The sequence below is a fragment of the Hydractinia symbiolongicarpus genome, chromosome 4 (genome assembly GCF_029227915.1).
Source record: "Hydractinia symbiolongicarpus strain clone_291-10 chromosome 4, HSymV2.1, whole genome shotgun sequence".
Classification (NCBI taxonomy): domain Eukaryota; kingdom Metazoa; phylum Cnidaria; class Hydrozoa; order Anthoathecata; family Hydractiniidae; genus Hydractinia; species Hydractinia symbiolongicarpus.
This window is the reverse complement of record NC_079878.1, coordinates 9,676,538-9,688,593: the sequence shown is the minus strand read 5'-3', so window position 1 is coordinate 9,688,593 and position 12,056 is coordinate 9,676,538. Positions and strand designations below refer to the sequence as shown.

The 12,056-nt window shown below is 32.7% G+C and overlaps 1 protein-coding gene across 1 annotated transcript; it reads right to left on the bottom strand.

The window, feature by feature from the left end:
* Positions 1–1,586: 1,586 nt before the first annotated feature.
* LOC130641145 (probable serine/threonine-protein kinase DDB_G0276461) lies at positions 1,587–11,885 on the bottom strand. Its single transcript, XM_057447820.1, has 12 exons — positions 11,817–11,885; positions 11,575–11,611; positions 8,401–8,590; positions 8,122–8,165; positions 6,308–6,414; positions 5,339–5,631; positions 4,710–4,803; positions 4,269–4,578; positions 4,086–4,146; positions 2,934–3,388; positions 2,521–2,648; positions 1,587–2,147 (listed from the first exon to the last, which is right to left on the bottom strand). Exons 1-12 carry the CDS (start codon positions 11,831–11,833, stop codon positions 1,898–1,900), a joined length of 1,986 nt encoding a protein of 661 aa, XP_057303803.1. The 5' UTR covers positions 11,834–11,885; the 3' UTR covers positions 1,587–1,897.
* Between the last annotated feature and the right edge of the window lie 171 nt (positions 11,886–12,056).

Below are 12,056 nucleotides of genomic sequence, written 5' to 3'. Positions count from 1 at the left end.
TGGTTCATTCTGCTTGGTCAGCAAAAAAGTTAGGTAAAAATATGCAGTAAACAAAAACACGCGATGCGTGACAGGTTATCCCACCAAAAAGGCATCAAAGGTCTTGTTCAGAATTGTGTAGTTAGACTTAAGGTGCGACATCTTCATCAAAGAAGTTTTTTATGCGAAACAATGATTGATCTCTTGGAGTTGCTACTTAAAAGGGAGCCCTTGCATCAATAACTATTTCTATTAAAACCTAGTTCTGTCCTAATATAAACCTAAACAGCCCTGGAGATGAGGTTGATAACACACTGGTTTAGCATTTGTTGAACCATAACTAACGCAACAAGTAAAAATTTCAAAAGTAAAAATGTTACAAGTCACGTGATTATTAAAATGTAAACAATACATACAATACAACTTTAAAAATTTTATATGTACGTAGGAAGTACATGAAGTTTAGTTTTCATATATTCTGGTCCGCAAAATACCACAGAGCAAAAGAATCGGTCTAAAAGCCATCCTGAAAATAATAAATAGACATGCATGACAGAAAAAACAATGGAAAGTTGTTTAATTAGCCAATACCTTTTTGTCTACACTAGTTATCCAGTTAATAGGGGCGGGCAGTAAGGCTTGTTGCCAAACAACATAACTTTTTTCAAACATTGAAATCAACTAAAATTTGTAAATAATCATCTGTTTTCAGGTTGTTCAGGTAGTTCGTCTATTTAAAAGGAAACAGATAAACTTTAAGAAAATGGGGAGCCATATTTTTAGCTAATTTTAAAAGTCTTGCCAGATGTGTGACCAAAATAAGTTAAGTGGATAATGGTCTGTTTTTACATTTAAGCCATTCAGACAAAAATGTAATAGCACTTTTTCAAGAAACACTTGAAAAAAACTATTTTTGGCCCGAATTCCCCTTTATTTTGCCGCCACTTTGATTTCTTTTGAAAATCCAAAATCGTCACTTTTTAGCATTTATCGATAAGTAACTGTGCAAAAATTAAAAAAAATCTAATGAACGGATCCAGAGAAATGCTCCTGCTGTGATACAAAGGGACGGACAAACGGACCCTAATTCATAGGTCACTTTGCTATCGCGTGTGACCAAAAAAAAAGTGTACATCATTACACACATGCTCATTTTGTTTGATCATGCCTAATAAAAATAGATAGAGGCAATATGTTAACAGATTTAGGTAAAATCTTTTGCTTTCTGAGCTTTCCAACAGCTTGCTAGGTCCTCTCTAAAGTCAGTGGCATTTGCTGTCAGTGGACAGATCAAATATCTACCGCTTGTTATATAGGCAACTCATTTGCAAGTTCAGTCTTCGAATTTGGCGAAAAATAAGCAACTTGCTTAGCCTTATGCCCATCCGCTGCACATTTTCTCTCTTCAAAAGCTTTGGTGAAAGCCTTCCCCGAAACAACATATATGTAATGACAGGGTTTACTGTCGGTGATCAAATAGGTACTCATCAACACAGCAAATAACTCGAAAGCCGAAACAGACTCTCTACCCTTAGCCTATCCGAGCCTTCACCCCCAAAAATCGGGTTGCTGATGAAACAAAAGAAAAACAAAACCACAACAACATATGCATACATTTCCTTTGATTGATTTATTTCATTGAACAGAATAAATGTTACTCGTATGTACAGGCTTCTTACAAAACAGTCAACAAACAGCTAAGCATTCATAAAAAAATTCGTCTCATTCCTGATAAGAAAACCAAGGCACAGTTCTTGAATAAAATAAAGAATATTCGTTTGCTCGCGTCAGAAAAAGTAAACCAAAAATCCGATGAGAAAGAACAAGATCAGATAAGTTACAACAAGAAAAAACGTATCAAAAAATAAACAACATTTTTTAAACAATCTACCAGACGAAAGAACAGACAATTTTTTTGTCACCTAATCGTTCTGGAGTCATTCACATTCGGTAACTTGGCGTCGACCAATTCTTCATGACGCTCTGGATTTACCGACGAATTCGATTTATTTTCGTTCTCGATTCCATTTGCGTCAATGCTTGTGTCGTATTTTTGTTTGCGAGGCATTGGCGTTGGTTTGTGATCTCGAGAGCGAGACTCTGATGACGTCATACTGGAATCTTGCAAACTCTCCACTTTAACAAGTACTGTGTTCAACGCTCCATTCCTAAAAAAAGACAATACAATGTCCAATTTTCTGCACATATTCCCAACAGATTTCGCAAGAGGTATGAAGTCCCTATTTTAATAATACCCGCAATTTGTTGAGTCGTGTAACAGGCCGACTAGCATAAATACTAATGTCTTATTGGTGAAGAATGAACGACAAAATGATGTTTACACCTGTAAATCCCCAAAACACCCTTCTTGTCTTAATAAAACCAAAATCTACATTCAATAACTACACGGAGACGATAGCACCCATAACTAGTTAAAACACTCGAGATCAATGAATGGAGAGTTTAAGGCATCTGAAATATACAAACCCAGATACGAAGAGTGAGTTAAAAAAACTTAAAACCCATAAAGTCTTAACTTACCAGTTAGATGAGACATCAAACTTCAACTCTTGAAGATCGCTATCATTTCTTGCCATAAAGAGTCTGTGTTTGGTTTGGCAGCCGTCAGCGTGAAGATAACCCATTGTTTCGTCCCAAACAGCTGACACCTAAGCAGATATATAAACAAAAAGCTCAACAGCAACAACGAATAAATAAAACAAAACTCTACCCTCTTTAAAAATTATATTTGGTCGTTCCCAGAGAGTTTGAGGTAACTGTACAAATTCTTTAGGTTGTGGTATTAATTGCAATAAAGTAATAGTTCCAATTTTTAAGTTAGGGAACCATTAACAAAAAAGGCCAACTAACAAAGAAGACAACTAACCACTCCCCCTACGCTATACAAGTAAGTAAGCTTATCTAAGGGAAAGTAACACTACAGGTATACTAACCTGTTTTTCAACCACACTACCCGAAAATGCAGAAGCAAAATCACCAAGAAAATGTGTGTAGTTCACAAAATGATGATCGACACTTGGTAATTCCGGAAACGTCAGCTCGTTGTCTTTTTTCTGTTGTTGCTTTTTCAGACTTCTTTCCGAGTTGTATCTCGTCTCACTGGATTTTGGTTTCAAAGAAGTGTCATCACTGCGACAGTCAAAAGATTTCGATCTATTTTGAAGATCATTCCGCGGCGAGTGGTGCTCGGATCTAGCATCAAAGCTAGAGTTGTTTCGATGATATCGATCGAGTTTATTTCTCCCGCCCTCTCTGGATTCCAAATGTTGAACTTTCGGTGGCGGCGGTGGAGGCGGAGGCGTAGAGCTACTGTTGCTACGTGATGAATGTAGAGGTGACGACTTTTGGTGAAAAGAAGAAGAAAGACGTGGTGATGAAGAAGCAGAACCTGTAGAAAGAGGAGAAATAACGTCAGGATTTCAGCAGAAACAACAAAATAATACAAAATACGAAGCAGTAATTAACGGATAATGACCGGTTTGGATGTTGTACTGTAAAATCACAAAGCCCGAGGTCAAAAGTACAGACCAAACTTGCGAGGTCTGTGCCCTTGACCAAGGGTATTGCATTTTACAGTGCAACCATCAAAACCGGTCAGTATCCGTTTTATTACCTGACTGTATCTGGTCTGCAAATAAATATTCCTTTCTGAACAAACAAACAAAGCCATATTTAAGTTGCTATTTTCAGGCAACAAGGAAGAAAAAAACGCATGTTCGATTTTGATACTTTTCGAATTTAAGATCGTTCGATTTTAAAAATTTGTAAGTACACAAAACAAATTCGAATCATTGTTTATGTGAATTGAAACGAAAAGATGGTATTAAGTGAGCCTCTTTTATATTTTTTGTGTTCTATGAAAATGTTTTTAATTTGTTTACGTTTTTATGTTACCATTTTTATAATGGCTCCCAAAACCGGTTAGTATGGCTTCATAACAGGTCTCTACCGGTTAAAATAAGACGTAAACCAATTAAATCATCGGATTTTTTCATACCAACCGGATTTTTGCATCAGTCAGGTAATAATAAGAAAGAATAAACAATAACACAAGAATAAGTATTTTAAGTTGATTGATTGCATACCTGTATCAGCAAAATGATTTTTCACGGTTGGTAATTTTGGAGAGCCATACATATCCTTATTCTATAAAGTAGAAAAGAAAAATATGAAAATTATAAAGAAGCTCTTTTTGTTCTTTGTCATGACTGCTTCATGCTTTGAGAATTTTAAATTCTTTTTTAAAATAATGCAACATTTAATCATACCAATGGAATTTGCTGTTGCTGCAGCAATAACGCTTGTTGCAACGGATGAAGAAATGGTGCAGGGAGTTGCCCCACGACAGCTGCATTTAAAACAACAGGTGACAACAATGGTGTGCAAGGAGTGGTGGGTAACGGCATGATTGAATTTGAGGAGTTTAGCAGAGGCGAACAACCATGCGGCGTGTACACTGGAGCAGGTGATATATTGGAAATGTTTATGACATCATCGTTTGTGGGAGTGCCAGGTGGTGAAATGTCTTGGAGAACATCATAAACACCATTAATTTGGTCTGGAGTGCCACGATACGAGCTATTAGTATTAGGATAAAATGTCGGCTACTTAGATTATAAACTTAAGGCATAAAATCTTGAAACTGCAAGACAATTTTACCAGGTAGAATTCAACAAAACAACATAAAACATTACAAAAAATTTGTTTACCGATTCAGAGAAGTGGAAGAAGATAAAGGAGTAGACTGTCCATGAGTTTTAACACTCAGTGAATTGTATTTTGTATCTCTTTGTGAAGAAGAACCTGTAAAAAGATAAAGAGGTGGTACGAACAGCAGGACAAACCCTGAGGGGTGAAAGAGTACATGAATTAGTTAAGTTTTAACCAATCAAGTTTTTCTCTCTTTCTTACAGTTGAAACATAATTAGGAGGCTTTTCCATTTATACTTAATACATATTATAATAAATTATACTTCCAGTAAGTAAACTACATAAATCACACAAAAAAACAAAATTCCAGTTTATCAAGTGTTAACAAGTTGGTTACTTAAAACTTCCTATTTAGTAGCAGGTTGTATTTATTGTTGTTGACACTTTGCTGATAATACTGGTATAATTACCGTTTTGATAATTCTAAAGAAACTACTTTTTATATTGTAATGATCTTTTTATATTGTAATGATCGGTTTATATCTCAACAGTTCCACCAACCACACATGTTTTTCCACAAGTTTCTTAAAAGACCTGACAGCGTAAGATAAACCAGGATATATTAGCTTAAAAAACATTTACCAAACAAAAGTTACTGTAATAAATATATATATTTTTCTTTATTTACCTGAACTTGATTTATATTTACCATCAAAATAGTCTTTTAAATCTCGACTGTTTCTCGAATCCCTATCTCTCTCACGATCTCGATTATTCCAGCTTTCAACTTTGTCTCTATTATTTCTATTATCTTTGTAATCCCTTGCAAAATTCTTATCGGGAGGTAATTTATAACTTCTGTTATCTCGTGTGTCTTTATTTATTTTATCGTTTTGAGAAAAGTTTTTATTATTACTATTACTGGTTCGTGTGTCTCTTGAAAAATGGTTATTTCGTTGAATATTCTTCGTTTCCTTTTGTCTAAAAAAATTTAAATTTCGTTAAGGTTGGGGTGGCCACAGACTTGAAATGCATAAATTAAGGAGATTTTTTTAGAAGAACACTATTTGTTCAAACTTGCAAGGACTAAACTGGAGAAAAAAAAGAAAAACGACATTTGTTTCATTGCGTTTCGGGTGTCAACACCTATTTTCAGGATTTATTCCTGTGAGCCAAAATAGTGAAATCATCGAACGATAATTGTCAATTTTCACAAACCTTAAGTGATCGTTAACAGCACTGTTGCCTAGTAACTAGTGTCAATTTTCAAAAAACCCATAAGTGATTGTTAGCAGAACTGTTGCCTAGTAACAGTGCTGTTACCAATCGCTAGCAGGTTTGTGAAAATGACAATTATCGTTCGATGCCTAAAAAAAATAGTGCCATGCGTGGGGGTGTAGAAGTTTGATCGCCCAACCATTCACAACCAGGCCTATAAAACATACTGATTTGTGTGCCTTAGTGCTAGTGTCAATAAGATCAACACAAACACTGTTTGTGTCACCATATGAGAATTCATAATTTTTTGGCATTTTAAAACGTGGAAATTTGACTCTTCTTGCTTCGAAATTCTTTTCTTCTTTAAAATCTTGATATTTATGTCAAATTACACATTCCACTACACATGACTTCTTAGAAACAAATATCATATACTTACCTATCTATCCAGTCTTTTGGTACTTCCCACTGTGATTCTTCTGTTCGCCTATTATAGTAATATACTTTACCAGAAGAACTAACATGTTGTGACCAATCACTGTCAATCTAAAAATTAACAGAAAATCATACAGTTAGCAGAAATATCTTTACATTATAGAGTAATGTTTGGCTTTTTGACCTGCACAAAAATTTTATGCTAAAGAGCGTAACTTAATAAATGAAAAAAAACTTGTTGTACTGCACGCCACCCACATGGCTATACAAGAAAATTAATAAAATGTAAAGCCATCATGCAAGTGCAATTGTGACAACAAATCACACATGCAAAAGCTCCATACAAGTGTTTTGATAGTTTTTCAATGGGGTATTGTGATTTAGTGTGAATTGAATTTTATTGGAAGTTTTGGGATGGGGAAGACAGGGGCTAGAAAATATGTAAAAATATTTTTTCTGACGACCTGTTAACCAAGGAGTTGCCATGATAACAAGTGTGAAATTTCTTAACTTTTCTCTGTCCTGAAACTAACTAAGGAAGATGAAAGTTATTTAGCATATTATTTATAAACTTGATTTGACAACTGTACCTTACTGTTTTGAAAAGCATGCATTAAAAGCATGCATTCTCTAATTAATTCCCTGATGCATTTATTTAATTTCTGAAGATTTTTGATGGCCATAGGGAAACGTTGAAAAGGTCTTTATACAAAAACAAAAGAAGTATTACTTGTTCATATTATAAAAATAAATAAACAACTGCTACATAATCATTCACTTCTTGGCCTTTGTCCTTAACTATTTAAGTGATTTATTGCAACAAATTTAAGGTCAAGGAAACCTAATTAATGCTTTTGTGTGAATTGACACCATGATGGGCAGTGCGTTTCATTCTGCTTAAAATGTAAATGCCCTGCACTTTAGGAACTAAAAAAACAAAGTTCACAGTTTCAAATTATTTTCTTGTAAAATGGAAGTAGGAACGTCTCATCAAAATTTTTAAATAAAACCAAAACATTTAATGCATACCATAAATAACCATAAATAACAAACTCTTTCAAATAAAAAATATTGGCAAATTTATTATGGATTTATTGTGTGAATCTTTTTTTAACAATAAAACTATTGAACTTATGGCGTTACTGCTTAGATTTAATTTTTATTGTTCGCAATCACGTTCACACCACTTTTGTTCTTGGGATTTGCAATTGCAATATTTTCACATTTTTTCGCTTGTATGTCTGGTTTTGCAGTGTTGTCTGTGTAAGTTGTCTGTTTTGTATTGTCCACGGTGGCTGTCATACTTCTAGCTCTTCTAACTTTGGCAGTTTCTGGGGTTTACTAGGGCATAATTTTTAATCAATAATGTATTTATCTCCTAGTAAACTGAAATAATGTTTATTTTATTCATTCATTAATTCTCAGCTTGTATAGGCCTTTATGCTCACTCACAAAATTTAATTGCAAACCGACATGCAGATCCCAAGTTATGGAGTCGTCTTTTTAGGGGGCCTAGGACGAGCAAACAAGTATCATTTTGTCAAAAAAATTTATGTTAATCAATTTACCTTTATACTATCAATGCATTAATAAAGTTTGAATTTATATCCCTTAACAGGTCTAAAATTACTGATGACAGAAAATATCAAAATTTGATATTATTTAAATACGACATCATAATTTATCCAACATAATTAAATCTGAAAATTATCCTTAAAACAATGCAATTTTCATTTAGCAACTAAAAATAAATTGGCATACTTATAAATTGGAATTTGTCAAAAATTTAAAAAAAAAATCATAGTCACTTTAACTTACTTGTTGAGTGTTGGAAGATTTGACAGGATTGTTCATTCCTCTATCTAATGGAGAAAAAATTATGAATGTCAAGTTGTCACAAGCTATAAGAAATGCCAAAGCAGATTGATTTTCTGATCAGTGTATTTAAAAGCATACCAATCTTGTAGGCCATGACTACTTTGCAGACCAATTTTAGTGCATATAAATCACAGTGCAGCAAAATAAGAGAAAAATGTTTATATCAATGCACATAAACATTTTCCTTTCATTTCAAGTTTTAATAAATTCTTGCAGTACCTTTCTTTCGTGAGACTTCGTAAGGTGAGTTTGAATGTTTAGAGGAAACAGATGATGGTGAATCATATGGACGTTTTCTACCGTTAGGTGAAGAATGATGGTTTAACTTATTTCTGTAAGGTGATGAATCACGGCTTGATGGCTGATGATTTGAGTGACGGTGATTTTTAGGAATGTACTTGTCATCAACCTAAAATTAAGAAGAAAATCAGATGTGATAATTAAAATTTGTTGAATTCAACATATTTTTAAAAAAATCATGACATTTTAAATATGTAGCGTGTAAATCTATCATTGAAAGTTAGGAATGTCTTTGTAAACAAATTTAACTTTAATTTTTTATATTTTTACTGATGTTGTTGTTCATTAGATCGACAAAACTTTTTAGTTATATACACATGTAAAGGTATGTTTAATCTTTGTATTTCTAAACTATGAATATACCTGTGGTAGAGAATGTGTTTACCATGACAAACAATTTCTGTTTTTTTAGGGTTAACTACAAAAGATTCCTTTTTATGGTACACAATAAATCGGGCTCAGTATTTTAAGTATTGTTACACGAACGTGTACACTTGGAATCAAGCACGGCAACAAAAAAATATATGTGAAATTGGGCACCGAAATGGTGTACACGTCTTCCACAGATAATTTTTTCAATAATATATATTTAAAATAGAAATTCAAATGTGGATGAGAATCACAGTGAAAAAAATATTTAAATTATTTGTTATTTGAAATAAATCCATTAAAACACCTGCAAAACAAAGTTGCCCATTTTCGCTAGGTTTTGATGTAATCAATTCTAAAAGATCACGATTTTTTTTCTCTGTAGGTGAAAATTGAAAATATACAAAGTTAAAAAGTCCCATATTTAATGTAATGTACACGATCGGTGCCTGATGCCAATCATGCACGCAATTTTTTGTGGCATGGTAAATCAAAAACAATTACCTAATGGTAGGGATTATTCGATACTTCAAGCAACTACTGTTTTTATCATTGGAAAAAAAAACATAAAATTTCTAACGCTGACAGGGTCCCAGGTTCCATTTTAAAATGTTATACCCAAAGATTAGCTGAAAATGTATTTTCCAGCTTGATTCAGTTTATTGCTTAGAATGGACACCCTGCATAATAGCGAATAAAAAGAAACAAGAAGAAGAATTATTTGTTTTGTGTATATTCTAAAAATTAATTTCTTCTAAATGTTTTTTATTATCGTTTAGATTCCTGTGATATCATTTTGGTTAAAGTGTAGAAACTTTTGTAAACAGAAAGTTTTAAGAATGAAAAAAGAGATTTTGGCATTTAGTGAACATAAACTTTTGCAAATGAAAGATTTGCATATAAAACTTCTGCAAATGACCAGGAGTTTGCTTAAAAGTTTCAAGAATTCTACCTTAATACGTTTTATCATCAAGTCTAAAGTTGAAACTTTAGATTTTTTTGTTTGCAAGCATTAATTTTTGCAAATTGAAAAAAATCCGATCACTTGCTACAAATGACACGTATGAACTTATAATAAGAATTTGCGTGTGCATTGCATTGAAAATAAACCAGGACTTGTGGCAAAAATGCCAAATGAGCAATGTTAAAACATTCTATGCATACAATTAGTGCATAACATTTTATTTAAATAATTCTCATGCAAGCATTTTTATTACAGTTTAGAATTTGAAAATAATATATTTCATATGAATACATGTAAACAAAAATAATGGTAGAACCATACTATTTAAGAATAATATTTGAAGTTGTAAAACCACAAGAAGACACAAATGAGAAGACTTAATAAAAAATGCTTAATGTTTAAATCATTTAGTAAGGAGAAGATAAATGTTCAAAATAACTTTGCAGGTGGAAATCGCAATTTTAACAGCAATCTGTACTTTTGCCTGGATAACATTTGTGTGTGCAGACGCGTGCAATTAAAAGTGTCTATGGAGTTCTCTGATATTTCTTTTAGTGGCCAAAACAATTGCTTTATTCACACTCTGTGAAGTCTCTATATCCCACAAACACAGCACACTACATAATTGCAGAATAAACATCATTTTTTAAAGAAAGGTAAGGTATCCTGCAATTGCAATATCCTGCGGGCAAACAAATTGTTAAATATTACACCAAAGATATTTTTAAATACGTTAACATTGTTTACGCTGATAACATGATGAAGTTAGTAACAAAGTTTACTCATTATGGTTTATCCAATTTTCTTAAATTGGATAGAGATGTTAAATATGAGAAAAAGGATGTGATTTTGGAAAAAAATGATACATGCTTGATACATGCATCACCCCTAACACTACACATTTTGTGACCAGCTAGTAGAGAGAGGCTTAGTATAAAACATTGGAAAGAAACCTAGCAAAATAGTTAGAATTTAAAATTAAACTTGATTTCTAAAATTCATAAAAGGCAAGGAAGGTGGGGGGGTAGACCTTCAGGAGAAATATCTGTTCTTTGTTATCAACCTGAAGCTTTGAGTCTTCTTACTTTATGGCATAGATCCCAACATGATTACTTAATTGACTCAATATTTGTTCGGATTTAACAATATAACAGTCCTTTCATAAAACCCATACTTATATTCAAGATATAATACAAAGTATGTCTGTGTTTTGATTGTCACTCGCTAAATTTAATTGAGCTAACTTTTGGTATGTGACGTAGTGGAGTATGTGAAGAAAACGAAACTCTCAAGAAATACTGTAACGCAATAGTAAACTTTTGAATAAAAAGCCATGCTGTGTTGTTTTTATATCGAAAATTGTATGCTTTTTGCTAGCTTTGCAATAGATATTAATGCTGTTCCAAATCTTCTAGCTGGTTCTACCGAAATCATAGAGGAGCTTTATCTGGCAAAGTTGTGAGTTTTGAGCAAAATAAATATTTTGTTCTTAATCATCACATTAATTTGAGTTGATTTAGATAGCTAAACTTTTTTGTCATGGGATGTAACCTTTAAGCAAAATAAGCTACGCAAAGATGGTTTAAGTAAAAGGCAATGCAAAATTAAAAGATTTATAAAAAACTTTGCATGCAAAAAAGAATATTTTTTATTCTTGATTTTCATGTTTCCTTTATGATATTGAACATTTTCTCTTGATATCTATAAAAGAACAAACAAAATTTACTTAGTTATACATTTCTGTTACACCTATAACATACCTGCCGTGATGAATAGGAGATACTTTTTTCATAGGATCTATAAAAAACAAAATATTAGAGTATCTAGTTAGTTAAGATAAAAAGCATTGAATATATGGTTAAAAATCTTTGTTTTAAATTCCATGATATCTTTAAAGAATATCTAAGAGATTGTATTCAACTGTAAATTTTAAATGTTTTTGAACATCGTGCAAAAATCTTAGTTTTCCGCACATAGGTTATTTGTTTTCTCTGCAACCTACCTGGCTTGGGCAGCCATACTTGATTTTGTTCAGGTATCAAGATCAATTATTAAATTCTCCTTCAATTGGCCTCGTTTTGTTTTTACCCTCGTTTTAACCCTAAAGCCGCATATCCCGATCAGGCTGGGTTGTATACGGGTTTTTTGAAATATTTATCTGGTGAAAGGAATGTGCCTGTAAAAATAAAATCTTGGAAGAAATTAGCATGATACTTGACCTGAATCCCAGATATAATTTTCT